Below are 16,548 nucleotides of genomic sequence, written 5' to 3'. Positions count from 1 at the left end.
TTATTGAGAAACTTATTTCTTACATTGATATTGATTGGGATGGATGTCCTGACACCAGACGCTCCACATCTAGTTACTATGTGTTTCTAGAACAACCTTATCTCCTGGTCTTGAAAGTGCTAACATACTCTCTCTCTCTTTCTTTTTCTCTCTCTCATTCTAATGTAAAGGCTGAATATTGAGGTACTACAAATATTGTTATAGGATCTTGTTGGTTCCATAATCTCCCTCTCCTTCAAGCTACTTTGGTATATTATGATAATGTTAATGTCATTTATCTGCCTGATAATCTTGTGCAATATTAGTACACAAAATATATTGAGATAGATATTTTGTGCACAAAATAGTGCACAAACCTCCCACTTAGACTGCGAGAGTGTGATAGAATCTATATTATTTTCCTGAAATTATGTCAATTATCAATTAATCTATTGTAACTAAACTAATTGATTCCCTAAAGTTATTAAATAATTATGATATGTATAATTACATATCTAATTTAGATCATACTATTTTATATATATATCCACTATATAATAAGACACACAGACACACATTCAAATATCAACTTTCTCTCTTATAAATATCTTCAAGGCATGCTATTTTTTTATCAGCACAGTAATATAATATATATAGATGTTGATTATATGGAAGAGCATGTTAATGACAATCGTATAGACAACTTGAAATCAAAGAAAGAAATATAAATTTTAAGTGGAAAACCTGTTACGTAGAAGATCCTTAATTTACCTCAAATAAAAGTTTGGGCATGGATAAATATCAAGAAAACCAATTTCACATATTCAGGTTCAGGCTGGTATTTGAATCCAATAGTATGTATAAAATTTGTGGTCTAATAGTACTGTTGTGACATTAATACGCTTCCTTCCTTTGTGCCAAAATGCACTTTATCTTGTACAGTGGAAATGGGTACAGTGAAATGGTGCTGTCTAGATGGCTTAGATTTTTTAACAAGGGGATGATGGTAGCAGGTATCCGACAGGGTGAGGAGCACATATTGAACTTGGTGACTGCCCCAGATCTGGTATAGAATCATGCAGTCATTGTGTGCTTAATCTTATTAGTGGATAACTCATAAATGCTTGATGAAATGCTGGTTTCCAATTTTAACCTCTGTTAGGCTACTTGTAGCCAAGCCTTTAAAATTATGCAGGACAATCCCAGTAGTTTGCATAAAAGAATCTCATTTGGCTCGGTCACTAGATCAAAGGCTGCAATGTTTTGTAGTGGGAAATGCGAGATGGCTAGAGGTTCACCATATCAAAGGCTACATGTTGATTTTTCGTAACCTCAAGGATGTTCACTTTTCCTTTTACCAATAGAAAAGAAAACATTCATATGATCATTCGACTTAATTTTGCGTTTAGCCATTGTTTCCACTATAACTGAGAGGAAGGAAAAATGAACTTAGGCAACACTTATATTTTCGAAACTGATTTACTTATTTATCTTTCATACCTCTATTATACTACATCTATAATATCTATATTTTTGTAAGTGCATCATTTTTCACTGGTTATTCTCCTTTTAAAAGATTGCAGGACACATGCAGTTGGCATAGGACTAAAGTTGAAAGGGCAGCATAGAGTGCTTAATTGTTTGCAATTTTGATGAGGCGTCTCTCATGCTCCATCGTTCTTTGGGTTGATCAGCCATGCAACAAAACCCAAGTCTTATCACATCAGCTATGCACTCCTCCGCATTATGCATCCAATCTGTTTTTCCGTTAAGTTCATCGCTATAATCCTCACTGCTTGAGCTTTGTTTCCAATATCCATAACCATCAATAAGCCTTCTATCAACGACTTTCAGCATTTCATTCTCATCCATGGCTGACAAAAATTTGCTTACGCTCAATCCTTCTTTGAATATTTCATCAGTTGGTTTTTTGGCCGTAAACATCTCTAACAGAAGAGTCCCAAAGCTGTACACATCGCCCTCAGTTGAAGCCTTGCCTCCTTGACCATATTCTGAAGCATATCATCCCCATATTTTATGAGCGTATGTTAGTTCTGTACATATAACAAATAAAGGAAACTGCAAGAGAAAAAGGAAAGTCGATTAATTTGTACCTGGGGCAATGTAGCCGATTGATCCTTTCAGCCCTAGAGTGCTTTGCTTCTCTGATGTATTTTGGGAGAGAAACCTTGCTAATCCAAAATCTGCAATATGTGCCACCATATTTTCATCGAGAAGGACATTGGCAGGTTTCAGATCACAATGAACTATCGGTGGGTCGCAGCCATGGTGCAAGTACTCCATAGCACAAGCAACATCAATGGCAATGTTCAGTCTTTGCATCAAGGTTAGAAAAGATCCCGACTCTTCATCTTCCGGGTGTATTTTCATGTCCAAGTTGCCATTGGGCATGAATTGCATGACAAGGGCCTTAAATTCCTCTCCTTTATAATCAAGGCTGGAGCAAGAAGTGATAACCTTTACTAGGTTCCGATGCCTGACATTTTTCAAAGCTTCGCACTCAGCAACGAAACTCTTGGAAGCTCTGCTTTGCTGCAGGTCCAGGACTTTGACAGCAAGAGTGGCGGTTTCCCCAGTGCTGAACCTGAACACACCCTTATACACAGAACCAAAGCCTCCTTTTCCGATCAAGTTTTCAGCTGCAAAGTTGTTTGTGGCAGTGAGAATATCGCCGTAAGAAATATTTTGAGGCAGCCCTTTAAGAGGGGCAGATGACACACTAGTTTTCCCTTCTTTTCTTTTCTTATCTCCAGACGTCATTGTCCAAAATAGAAAGAGCGTTGAAATGAACAAAGCAACAGCACCAACGACTGCAAGAATGATAGGCAGTAAAATCTTTCTTTTCTTTTTGCCAACAGCACACAGGAGTACTCCAAAATTCTGGACAATTTCCTTGTTAAGGCTACAGAGTTGATTGTTACCTCGAAGATCAAATTTGGTAAGGTTCGTAAAAAGACCTTTCATAGGAACCTCCCCTTCCAAATGGTTGAAAGACAAATTTAATTTCTGTATATACTCGAGCTGTCCTAAACTTTCAGGAATAGCACCAGTGAGACTGTTTAATGATAAATCCAAAGTCTCAAGGGATGCTAAATTCCCAATTTTTGTGGGGATCGAACCATTGAATTTGTTTCTTGCCATCGTTAGCGACTTCAAGCTCAAACACCCCCCTATTTCCACAGGAATGTTCCCTGACAACTGGTTGTCAGAAATATCCATGGTCTCAAGCTGTTTCATGGTGCCCACCATAGGAGGTAGCGGACCCTGCAGAGAGTTTCCTGCTAAATACAACGTAATTAAGCTAGGAAGTTGAAAAATCTCATCTGGTAAGGTCCCACCAAATCTATTCATATTCATGTAAAGATAATTTAATCTCTTGCATTGTCCAATACTTTGTTGTATTCTACCCGAGAGTTGGTTATTTCCCATTGCAAGGTTAAACAGATTTGTTAGATTGCCAAAAGTGTCTGGAATGTGCCCAGACAATCTGTTGTTGTTTATCACAAGTTGCTGTAGATTGTTTAGTGCTCCTATTTCTGATGGTAACTCCCCAGTGAAAAAATTATATTCAAAGGACAAGGATATGATATTTTCAAATTTCTTCATTCCTTGAGGAATGCTGCCAAAAAAAGAGTTATCAGCAACACATAAATGTTGGAGATTTGATGACAGATTAGCAAAAGATTTTGGAAGCTCCCCAGTCAAGTGGTTTCCATAGATCCGGAGTTCCTGCAACTTGGTAGAGTTTCTAAGGCAATCAAAGAACTGAAAATTTAACGAAGTTGTGGAAGAGAGAAAATTATTACCAAGAATGAGGCGGGTAAGGTTTTTTAAGTTGCAGAATAGAGGTATGGGCCCAGTAAACATATTGTTGGCAAAGTCAATCTCTTGAAGATGTGAGGCATTGGATATGGAATTCGGAATTACTCCTTCAAACATATTAGTTGCCAGGTATAGAATCTTTAAATTTGGAAGAAAATGGCCAAAATTTTGTGGTAACTCACCTGTAAGATTGTTTTCTGTCACGGATAAAAAGACTAAGGAAGACATGTTGAAGATAGAAGTGGGAAACTTGCCAGAGAAATGGTTTTCTGAGATTTGAAGAAAGGAAAGATTGCGGAGATTACCAAGTTCAGTTGGAATCTCCCCCTCCAAATGGTTTCTTGCCAAGGAAAGATTCTGAAGAGAAGAGAGATTGGCAAATGATGGAGGAATCTGACCAGTGAGATTATTGACAGAAAAGTCTAAACTTTGTAGACGGTGGAGATAACCCAGTTGTGGTGGAATTGTACCACTGAGATTGTTGGAAGATAATAGAATGGTACTGAGAAGAGAGAGATTGCCAAATGATTGAGGAATTTGGCCATGAAAAGTATTGTTGGAAAGGTCGAGTGAGTGTAGGAAAGTGAGGTTGGAAAGGTGAGGGGAGAGTTTGCCAGAGAGGGAAAGTCCTCGTAGATTAAGATATTGGACCCTGTTTCCAACTTTGGAGCATGTGACACCATACCAGGTGCAGTGATTGGAGTGTGTGGACCACCCAGAGAGAGCATTTTTAGGGTCAGTGACTTGAGATTTGAAAGAAAGAAGGGCTTCTCTGTCTGTGTTACTGTCACATAGGATGTGATGAAAATGAGTAAGTAGGAAACATAAGAGCAAAATGAGTCTCAATAGGGTCATGATGAGTAAAGTAGACAGTGGTGGGCAAGTGTTGTGTTGAACTGAATGAACATGCAGATATTTATAATACAAACGAAATGCTGGTTCAGATTTATTGATAGTGCATGTGAGGTGAAGGAACTTTGCTTTGGAACCAGTCAACTGGACCTCTCTTGTTCACTTTTTGGTTGATTGTTTCAACACAGTCCTTGTCTATGATAGGGCTATCATGTATGCATTATTTGCTACAGCTTATCTACTTTTTGTTTTTCTTTTTATTGATTTCGGATGAGAGTAAATCCAACCGTGTTTTGAGCATGGTGAGCGTAAATCCGGGTTCAGAATTCAGGCCCCTGAAGCTGAATTATGACCTGGAAAAAAGGATATAGTTCTATAACGAATAATTATAGAAAATTTTCTTCATGATTTAGTCCGTGGGTGTTGTCGGAATATTTCTCAAGAAAAAAGTGTATTTGTAAAAAATTTCTAATTTTGAAGTGTACTTTTTTTTTTTTTTTTGTCTTAGATTGAACTGTTTAGTTGGGTAAATGTTTAATTCTTGCATTATTTGTATTCCTGTGTCCCACACGTTTACACAGAGTGTCCGCAAGTTGTAACAAAAGGCAGTGCCAAAATAGAATACAAAACAGGGTCACGTCCATATCAGTCATTTACCCTTCATATACGGAACAAAACTTTGTTTTTATGCAATTTAGTTCTATTTCTAATTTTGTTTTTTTTTTTTGTTTTAATTTTGAATATAAGAGTATCAATTTATTATTGAAGTTTATCTTTTACTATAATTGTTTTACGACATTTTAAATTATTTTTCGTTTTAGACTACTGTCTGAAACGCTTCGTTTTCTAAATATTATCTCACTTTAATATTATTTGTATTGTGTATACTGTACTAGTATTTTTTATATTAATTACTAAGTTTATTTTTATTTGTTTAACATTTATTTAGTGATTATAATATTAACAATGAAAAAATTTATATTATAGATATTGACCGAAATTTATTGATGCTTTTAAATATTTTATAATATTTTAAGTATATTTTATGATTCTTTTATAAGGTTTCTATTATGATTTTACGTTGGGTTTTCTATTATAATTTTTTATTGTTTATATTATTTTTATATTCAAGCATGTTTATGTAAAATAATTTAGTTTTTATATTTTTGATAAAAGATTCTTTTCAAACTTTCTTTCACTTGTGTTTTATTAAACATTCATATAGTATTATATTAATCAATTTTCATACTTTTCGTCTTTATTTTCTTTTCACCATTTTTCATGTTTATCCATAAAAAAATAATATTATTAAGTTCTTCTTCTTACTACCTTCCAAATGTTACTTTTAACTTGGAATTTTATAATCTTTATATCCAATTTAAGAGAAATGTTAAAAATATTTTCTAATATTCTTTCTTAATTTTCTATTATAACTTTCTGTTATGAATTTTTATTAAGTTTTTGGTTAAATTTTGTATTACTCACATTTCTCTTTTATATTCAACATTGTAATTAAACATATGTAACTTCTATTTTTCAGTTTTCATATTTTCAATAAATGATTTCAATAAAAGGATTCTCTTAAATTTTTGTCGCTTATATTTTATATTTTATGAAATACTAAAAAAATTATATTCGAGTGCCGGACACCGTTTGCGTTTACTCAGAGTCTCCGCCAAGTTGTAACGAAAAGACCGTGTCAAAATAGAATAGAAAAAGGAGTCATGTATATCAGTCATTAATCTTATTGTATTTTATTTTTCTTTTTTAATATAACTGTAAGAGTAGCAATTTACTGTTGAAATTTATTTTTCGTTTTAGACTATTATCTAAAACGCTTTGTTTTCTAAATATTATACTCACTTTAATATTATTTGTATTGTGTATACTGTATTAGTATTGTTTATATTAATTACTAAGTTTATTTTTATTTATTTTACATTTATTTGGTGATTATAATATTTACATATGAAAAAAAAAATTATATTATAGAAATTAACCCAAATTCATTGATGCTTTTAAATATTTTATGATATTTCAAGTATCTGTTATAATATTAATTTACAATCATTACTTATTTTATTTTATTATAGAGTTTCAATATTATAATGATATGGTTTAATCTAAATTCCAATCTAATTTATGAAGTTTTAATTTCATACAGGATATAATTAAGTTCGTGTAGTTCGATTTATATTTTTTTTTCAATTGAACAAACATTATATTATTGGTATGAGTGATATTTGTTAAGATACGTAAAATATTTTTAGCTATAATTTAGACATTATTATAATTTAAATAATGGGTATTTTTCCTCTGCTTGTTTCTTATCTGCTTGCTTCTTATCTAGGTCAGGGTAAAAAATTCTATTTGAGTCATAATGGGCAACTTGCAGAAGTTGATCTTGGTTCCTCTTGTTCTTCTTCTTCTTCACCCCACCCGCCACATCCAGCGTTGTCCCCTTCAGCTTCAATTTCCCACCAACAAGATTTTCATACGATGACATCTCTGTTCCAAAAAATAAAACACGATTGAAGAAAATTTTTCAAAAGAATATTTAGGGGTAGATGACCGGCAGTGGGGTAGATGAATATTTAGGGGTTGAGAAAAACCTAAATTTATGGATTTGCACGGAAAGAGCTATAACAGTTAAAGAATGACATAATTTGAATTTGAACAAACATGAAATAATTAAATCGGAAAAGTTGAGAAACCTGTGGAACTTTCCGATCTCTGGGACTCAAATTCTTAATGGTACACGCCTTTCTAAAGAGGAGAGCACCATTTATATTTTCATGCTTTATATATATATATTATTCTGAATACCCTATTTAAAATTTAAAAAATAAAAATATGAATTAAAAAGTAGAGAAGCAGAAAGCGGATGAAAAAAAAAACAAAAATGGACTTCATACGGCCTCGGTTCAATCTAAACCGAGCCATAAAATCTAACGAAAAAAAATAAAAAAAAAACAAAATAATTATGACTTCGGTTGGGGAAGAACCGAGGCAGTATCCTATCCTTTTATGCTTCGGTTTTCACCCGAGGAAAAAAGTAGGAGACTTTTTACCTCGTCTGAATATACCTCGGTTGATGAACCGCTGTCTATGAGCAAAAATAACCGTTGTCGTTTCCCTTTATTGTACTAGTGTTTGTACAGATGTTATTTTTTAAATAGATGAGAATCACATGGTATACTAATATTTGAAATAATATATTAAAATTATTCTTTAAACTTGTTCATACGATATCAAGAGCTAAACACGGATATTTTCTACAATATAAGAATTAGTGTTTCTTTTTTTAATAAATATTTCTGATGGCTCTTCCGATAAAAATCAATCACAGAAACATTATTTTGGGACTTTCATGACTTCCAAGAGTTATATTTTTACTACTGTCGGATTTGTGACCAAGTCAATTATATCTAACTATGCCCTTAATCTTTGTGTTGTTACTACGGGTAGTGATTGAATAATGGATTTAGGTGTTATTGATCATATGACTTTTAAACTAAACAACTTCAAAATTGCAGACAGACGTGTAAAGTTTGAGCACCCTGGGAACAACGGTTGCTTTGAATCATTTATAAGAGAATAATACAAATTAGCTCTTCCAAAATTATTTTCACCGACATCAGGTATCATGTCCTTTAAATGATCACTCATCCATTCTTCCACATAATCTGTTCCTCGTGACGTGGTAGGCTGGTCCAGTACTTCTCCATGCCAAGTCCAAATGGTATAAGTTCTCATTATGCCGAACATGAATAGATGGTCACGCACATTGCCTAAGTCTTGCCGTATTTGATTAAGACAACGAACACAAGGACACAAATATGTCCCGTTCACATCTTAGTATTTTGTTCAACATATTGCAAGAACTCCGAAACACCCTTCTCATATTCTTCACTGATGCGACGTTCATTCATCCAGCTTCGATCCATACTATGTTCGTAACATACTTCATCAGTTTTAGTTTTTTAACTCTCACAAGGTTAGGCCCTACCCATTCAGAAAAATTATTTTTCATAAATTTCTAAGACACATGCAAAGAAGTCTACATCATAAATTTGATAAGATTTCGGCAGCATTTCGCATTGGTCTCCGAAATACACGAAATGAGAGTAGTCAAGGATGACCACAATCAAATATGCATCCGGAGAACAACACAAATATTGAACCGAAATTTTATCAATCTTATCCATAAACTTCAACGTACATGTTATAGCAAATTATCAAAAATAATTTTTCCAAACTGTCCAATCGGACAATTCAAAATTTAATACAAACAATTAAAAGATTAATCGGTTGTGTTAAATTTCAAACGGGAACTAAGTTTCACTTAATGATTTCATACTTATAATCTAACATGCCAATTAGAATAACACAACTATCACATGCATATTCAAAAGTCAATAATACATGGATACCTAAAAGCCAAAAACATGCATACGCAAAAGCCAATAAAATGCATACACAAAAGCCAATAACATGCATACAACAAAAGTTTTCAACAAAGCAACTAACCTTTTTAGCAAATTAAAAAAGCAATGGAGTAATGCACGTCCAAAATCGTAGGCAAAAAAGAGTCAAAAATGCCGCCCAAGAGTAATTTAAATGGAATAAATCATGACAAATTCTGTGTTTTCTCTTTTTGTTTCAATAAAACTGGAGTTACTTTTTATGTGAATTTGTTCTATTGACTTTGTCAACTTAGAAGTGCAATCAATTACAACCTTCATCTGTTCTAGTTATACCATTTTAGTCAACACGTAATCTAAAAGAATTTAGGTTACCTTTGTTGTAGGTAATAATGTTTAAGACAAAAATAAATTATGTTGATTAATGCTCCCAAATGTCTACAATTTTGTGCTATGTTTAAGAATTATTGAAAGAGTGATTGCACATTAAATTTTGTTTGAAAAATCAGTTTTACAGACAGAAGACTTAATTATTTTACAATTTTGTTAAACTTTATTTATAAACTTTGATCCAAAGCTACACAAAACAAAAAGGAGTGTCTTAAATAAAGGTGTGTTCAGCTCGTGAAAAGTTCAGAAAAGTATTATGCATAATACTATGCTTTTGACTTCAAGTTCACATGCAACAACGACATTGACTTAGTCTTTCTGCTTTTTTTCCCTCCTCTTTCTGCTGCTGTGTCTGTATTATTAATTATGACGTTTCAAGCTGTTGAATTAAATAAGCATTTGTAACTATTAATCTATCAGATGGATCAGCGTATGAGGAAGAATTAGGGTTAGGTGAAGAAAAGGTCAGAGACGGGATGATCACGTTTCTAAGAGATCATCACTCTCTTCATCTTTATAAATACTAACTCCTTAAGTGATAAAATTCCATCCTGAAACTTGCAAAAAGCTATACATACATAGATTTTGCTAAAATGGCCATCTATGGTGCCTCCAAATTCATGACATTTGTTGCCGTTGCAGCAATAGTTTTACTCATGTTCTCTACGGTGGCAAGAGCTGACCAACCTGCTGTTAAACTAGGTATGTTGCTGTTTGTTTCACAATCCTTATTCATTTCCTTCTTTCAATCAATTATTTATATATATATTCGCCCTTTATATTGTGCAGGGAGAAAACTATTCCAGTATAAATTACCACCATCATATGCTACCTATCCTGGTGGTGGAGCATATACCCCTCCATCAAATCCATCAAAACCGTGAAGAAAGGGATAAACTGATGCATAAAAGTTCACTGTGCCTGAAATATTGCACATGTGTTATAGCATCGTTCTTTAGTTCTATTATTTCATACGAGTACAATATAGGAAAATAATACATGACATGTTCATGTACTTAATTTCGGCTAATAATGTGTACTACTATTATCTGTCACCACTAATTAGTGGCTAGACCTGAATTGCAATCAATAAAATTATATATACATATTCTGTGATAACTGTGTGTGCGTATACCAAAATGTCTAACACCTCCATGTATTGGATTATGCAACTAAACTTTGAATGCAACGCATAAAAATGCTTTTAAGCTTATGTATTAGATTCATCGTAGAAGACAACGAGATTCCCTCATGACGTGGTTTCCACTCAAGTGTATAATAACAATTTGAATCAACTTTGTACCACTTTTGTTAAGCAAATTTATTTACAGCCCTTGTAACTTCACGATATTTTGTAATAGTAAATAATTGTGTGAAAACTTTCAGTGAGATAAAAAAAAAATAAAACAATAAATCTAATTGTCCATAAAAAAATACAAATATTGGAAGTTTTTTACTTTATAATGACAACATATCTTGAAAGGGTATTGATAGAATCCAAATCATTGTTCTGAAATTATGGCAACTAGCAATTAAACTAATATTTGTAATTAAGTTATTAAATATTATGTAATTATGTTGTGTATAATTACATATATATATACTTGATTTAGATCATACTGTTATCTATACATATATATCTCCATTGTATAATAAAATACACATTCAAATCATTTTCTTCTCTTACATGGTATCACGAGTCTTTTTCTGATCGAGACCCCACCTTTTGTGCTTGATACGGTGTGTTCCTCTCTTTTCTGCATCGCCTTATGCTTCAAGGCTCTTTCTTATGCTGTCATTGCTTCCAATCGCCATCACGCCCTCCCTCCGTCAACAACCTGCTTTTGCACCTTGACTCCCTTCCTTCCCCAAGTCGCACGCTATCCCTTCTATTTCAACAGTCGTGAGCCACCTCTCCCTCATTGCTCGCATGCCATCGCCTTTTTTATAATTATATATTCATGAGCCAACTTCGATCTTGGATCCTCCTCCTTATGTAAACTTGAAATTCACCCACCACTCACGTCACTAATATAAAAAATAGCATCCCTTTTATGTGGGACATGGAGAATGACCATTATGCTCTGTGGGCTCAACTGTTTGAAACTCATCCTCAGTTTACTTGAGTTCTTCGTCATATCATCCCTCAACCTGAGAAGGAACGTTCGACTCTAACCAATGTTAATTATGGAAAATTACGATATAAAACACTTTTTTAATAGTTATAAAAAGGTTTTTCTACATTAGTGACCTTTGAATTGATAGTTTGCTTTAGTTTTAGTATCATATTCCATCTTGAGTTTGATTTGATTATTTTAACATTTGAGGTGGTGGATGAGCTTGTTGATGAATTTTGTGATCCAACCAATGGTAAATTAACCCTTGACAAGTTTTCTCTTCATTATAAAAATAATTTCAATGTTATATATTGTTCACAAATGAAAATTTAAAATGAGTTATGTGGACTTACTTTTAGAGATAAACATTTGTCAAATATATATATATATATATATATATATATATAATGATTTAAATTCTTTTGAATTGTTTTTCTATGAACTTTACAAAACATGTGATTGTGTTTGTTATATGATAGCCTTGTTTATCCAAGCTCATTTACAACATTGAATTATGATAACATTATATTTTTTCCCTTCATTTTCCCTAACATTTGCATGGTTACTTTTCCAACATTTAAGATATGACATAGTGTTAGATATAACACTTATTCTCACCATACTCAATAATTTCACATCGGTTAGGAGTCTAGATCAACCACAATTTAAGTACTCCTTCCATCTTTCAAGATGTCTTCTAAGGACAAAATCGTGACGAACAAGGTTTCAAAGAGCACAATACCTCAAATGTATAGTGATTGACTCTAACGATATCACTCGACGGACTTGGGATGCGAACAATACGCTCAAGTCAATAAGAGAGTTGAGATCTTTGTATGATCTGAGTGTTTCAATGTTTATAAGAGAAAGTGTACAATCAACATGAGTCGTGGACCTAAGTTCCTATTGGAATAATACTTACTTGGAGAGTATAATAACAATATAATAAATAATAACAGAATGATAAATAATAATCAACACACCAAACTAATGACATCTACTTATAACATGTAAATATGACCCAAATATTATCTCACTTTAATATTATTTGTATTGTGAATATTGTACTAGTATTTTTTATATTAATTACTAAGTTTATTTTTATTTGTTTAACATTTATTTAGTGATTATAATATTAACTGTAAGACCTCATTAAAAACGCACTCCAAAATCCTTTTTAGTGAAAGTCAAGTGTCGAGAAGAAAATTAGAATTCAGAGAATGAAAAACAGGTGACTGGAAGGAATTGGACGTTCGGTTTTGGTTGATAGATACAAAATCTGAGTTTCAAAAAGTTATATTTTATGAAATACTAAAAAAATTATATTCGAGTGCCGGACACCCTTTGCGTTTACTCAGAGTCTCCGCCAAGTTGTAACGAAAAGACCGTGTCAAAATAGAATAGAAAAAGGAGTCATGTATATCAGTCATTTACCCTAACAAACTTTCTTTTCTGCAATCTATTTGTATTTCTAATCTTATTGTATTTTATTTTTCTTTTTTTAATATAAGAGTAAGAGTAGCAATTTACTGTTGAAATTTATTTTTCGTTTTAGACTATTATCTGAAACGCTTTGTTTTCTAAATATTATACTCACTTTAATATTATTTGTATTGTGTATACTGTATTAGTATTGTTTATATTAATTACTAAGTTTATTTTTATTTATTTTACATTTATTTGGTGATTATAATATTTACATATGAAAAAAAATTATATTATAGAAATTAACCCAAATTCGTTGATGCTTTTAAATATTTTATGATATTTCAAGTATCTGTTATAATATTAATTTACAATCATTACTTATTTTATTTTATTATAGAGTATTTTTATTTCAATATTATAATGATATGGTTTAATCTAAATTCCAATCTAATTTATGAAGTTTTAATTTCATACAGTATATAATTAAGTTCATGTAGTTCGATTTATATTTTTTTTTCAATTGAACAAACATTATATTATTGGTATGAGTGATATTTGTTAAGATACTAAAATATTTTGTGTGAGACCCTAAATAATTAGCAGTAATAATTTCCTGTCACATCAAATTAATACACACCACAATCAATACTTATTTCATTAAAACCCACTCCCAAATCTGATACATTACTCTGCTGTGCACTGAAAACCGAGCCACATCATTCCTCTGAAAGCATTAAAAACGCACTTTGCACCACATGCACACACGCCACCTGTCGCGGGAGAAGCTTCCAATTTAGAGTTTGGTGTGCAGGTGTCGGCTTGGGAGACGTTCGTTCAAACGAACGTGAGTTTAACAAAACTAGATTTTTGAAAACTCTCTCTCACCTGCACCACTCATCTTCTACCTCTGAACTCAACCCTTCATTTTCTCCACCTTCTCTCTAGAACTCCCAAACTTCTCTCTACTGTAACTCACCAAGCTTTTCTCCGAATTCCATTTCAGAACCGTAGGAACGTTCGTCCAGCTGTGATCTTCCTTTTGGACCGAACAGAATTGGAATCTAAGCTGGTAAGTTCCCTTCTCTAGTAGTTGTCCATTTAGGGTTTCATACGAAACCATGCTCTCGGTTCATGCATGGAGGTCTGGTTCATATTTAACTAGAGGTTGACCACGATTTAGAATGGGGTGGAAGATTATATTGAACAATACTAAACTTTGTTTGGTGTGCTAGTGGTCTCATGCAGACAAGAATCAATTTCATGATCGGTTTCATCTAAATTAGTATCAGCAAGGGTACGATCAAGAGAAACAAGTTCATGATTAATATCATCTACATTAGTATTATCAGAGATAGGATCAGAAGGTACCTTTGAAGAGTCAAGTCAAACCTGTGGAGAAGATTGAGCCAATTGGTTATGATTATAAGACATTTGTATTATCCAAAAAAAAAGTGTCCATATTTAGGATTGGCTCACTTCCTGTAGAATGATCCTCACACGATAATATATCTTCACAATATAATTGTATATCTGAGATATCAAACAAACTAACATTATGGTTATGAAATTCACTTTCATTGCCCCCTTGAAGTGTAGAATCAACATAAAAAAAATTATGCCCATTAAATATCACATCCATAGAGATATAAAATTTCTTTGATGGTGGATGGTAAGCACGATAACCTTTTTGAGTTTATCCATACCCAACAAAAACACATTTGATAGCTTGTTTTTCAAGCGTTGTACGTTGATGTGAGTGTAAGTGGACATATATAACACATCCAAAAAGATGAAGGGGTAAATATACCATGGAAGGAAGGATACAATGATCAGACAACACATCTAAATGCCTTCGGAAGTTAAGCACACTATAAAGGGTTCGATTAATTAAATAAACTACAGAGCTCACAGCCTCACTGCATAAATGAGATGGGACATTATCATCTATCTAAAGTGATCTTATCACCTCTAATATATGTCTATTTTTCATCTCAGCCATTTCATTTTGTTGCGGTGAATAAGAACATGTAGTTTGATGCAAGATGCCTTTAGGTTCATGAGCTCTATTAATTCAATCTTAAAATATTCCCTTCAATTGTCTTATCAAATGACCTTAATAAATGTTTTAAATTGTGTAACGATCATATAATGGAAGGAACAGACCAAGTCATACACATCACTTTTATGTTTCAGAAAAAAACACCTAGATTACCCTAGTACAATCATCAACAAAATTGATAAAGCATTTTTTTTTTCATTATGTGTAGATTGTGGGGAAAAACCCCAAACATGTGTGAATTAATGAAGAAGGAAAATCAGTTTCTTTTATTACTTAGAGGAAACACAACACGATGACTTTTTGCCATAACACAAGTTTCACAAAGAAAATCATAAATATTGCATGTATGAAATAACGTTGGAAATAATTTTTTTTAAATAACCAAAATAGGGTCTCATTGTCTATGTCATAACAAAATTTCCTTTTTGTTTTTATCTTGTATGTGATCATTCGCAAGACAGGCCAACACTCTTTTATCGGTTTGCTGTGAAATATTTTCAAGATAATACAATCATTCACTCTCTTTACCATTGACAATCTTCTCCTTCGAATGGATATTCTGAAAAAGACAACGGGTTGGGTAAAATAAGGCAACTCAAGAATGTGATTTGGTTAACTTGTTGACAAAGATAAGATTACAATTCAATGTAGGAACAAATAAAACATCAGAAATTGATAAGGAGGGTGAGAGAGATATAATACTTACACCTTCAATAGGAGATGAGACTCATGGACATTAATAATAACAGTTTTAGAACATTTAGGGAAAAAATAGTAAATGTATGAGGATCATAAGTCATATGATCAATAACACCTGAATCCATTATTCAATCACTACCCATAGTAACAATAGAAAAATTAAGGGCATAGTTAGATATAATTGACTTGGTCACAAATCTGACAGTAGTAGAAATATGACTCTCATGAAAGTCCCAAAATCATGTTTCTCTGATTGACTTTTATTGGAAGAGCCATCAAAAATATTTAATAAAAAAAGAAACACTGATTCTTATATTATAGAAGATATCCGTGTTTAGCTCTTGATATCATATGAACAAGTTTAAAAAATAATTTTAATATATTATTTCAGATATTAGTATACCATGTGATTCTCATCTATTTAAAAAATGACATCTGTACAAATTATAATAATGTCTAAATTATAGCTAACAAAATGTAACATCCCCAAATACAGTAATTACCATAAATCAGAATTAATTACAATTAACAGCAAAATATACAGTCTTTCTATACATAATTGAAGTTCTAGAGCCGAACGGCTTCAATACAAAAGCAACGCTCATAAAACGTATACAGTGGGAGTCTAAAACGAACGGCTTAAGTGCGCATATACGAGGGATTTGGACGAACGGTTTTACAAAATTAATAACCGAACGTCAATATAAGCTAACGTTTACAAACTAAACATCTATGAGCGTTCTAAGCAAAAAGAAAG

General features: G+C 32.5%; 1 protein-coding gene and 1 long non-coding RNA gene across 4 annotated transcripts; one reads left to right on the top strand and one right to left on the bottom strand.

The window, feature by feature from the left end:
• Positions 1-820: 820 nt before the first annotated feature.
• Positions 821-4,715, bottom strand: LOC124828206 (putative LRR receptor-like serine/threonine-protein kinase At3g47570). Of its 3 annotated transcripts, none has more exons than XM_088106649.1 (3): positions 3,807-4,715; positions 2,094-3,278; positions 821-1,991 (listed from the first exon to the last, which is right to left on the bottom strand). In XM_088106649.1, exons 1-3 carry the CDS (start codon positions 4,675-4,677, stop codon positions 1,585-1,587), a joined length of 2,463 nt encoding a protein of 820 aa, XP_087962775.1. In that variant the 5' UTR covers positions 4,678-4,715; the 3' UTR covers positions 821-1,584. The 3 variants fall into 3 exon arrangements, with proteins under 3 accessions (XP_087962775.1, XP_087962776.1, XP_047157400.1); XM_088106650.1 differs by having other exon boundaries at positions 2,094-3,729; positions 3,807-3,948; XM_047301444.2 differs by having other exon boundaries at positions 2,094-4,714.
• Positions 4,716-9,912: 5,197 nt separating this feature from the next.
• Positions 9,913-10,607, top strand: LOC148203900 (uncharacterized). The gene is made up of 2 exons (XR_015784562.1): positions 9,913-10,190; positions 10,278-10,607. It is a non-coding gene; the product is annotated as an uncharacterized LOC148203900 (long non-coding RNA).
• Positions 10,608-16,548: the final 5,941 nt, after the last annotated feature.

The sequence above is a fragment of the Vigna umbellata genome, chromosome 2, assembly GCF_029865625.1.
Source record: "Vigna umbellata cultivar VRB3 chromosome 2, Vumbellata_1.0, whole genome shotgun sequence".
Classification (NCBI taxonomy): domain Eukaryota; kingdom Viridiplantae; phylum Streptophyta; class Magnoliopsida; order Fabales; family Fabaceae; genus Vigna; species Vigna umbellata.
Note: the sequence above shows the minus strand (reverse complement) of the source record. Positions and strands in the feature narration are given on the sequence as shown.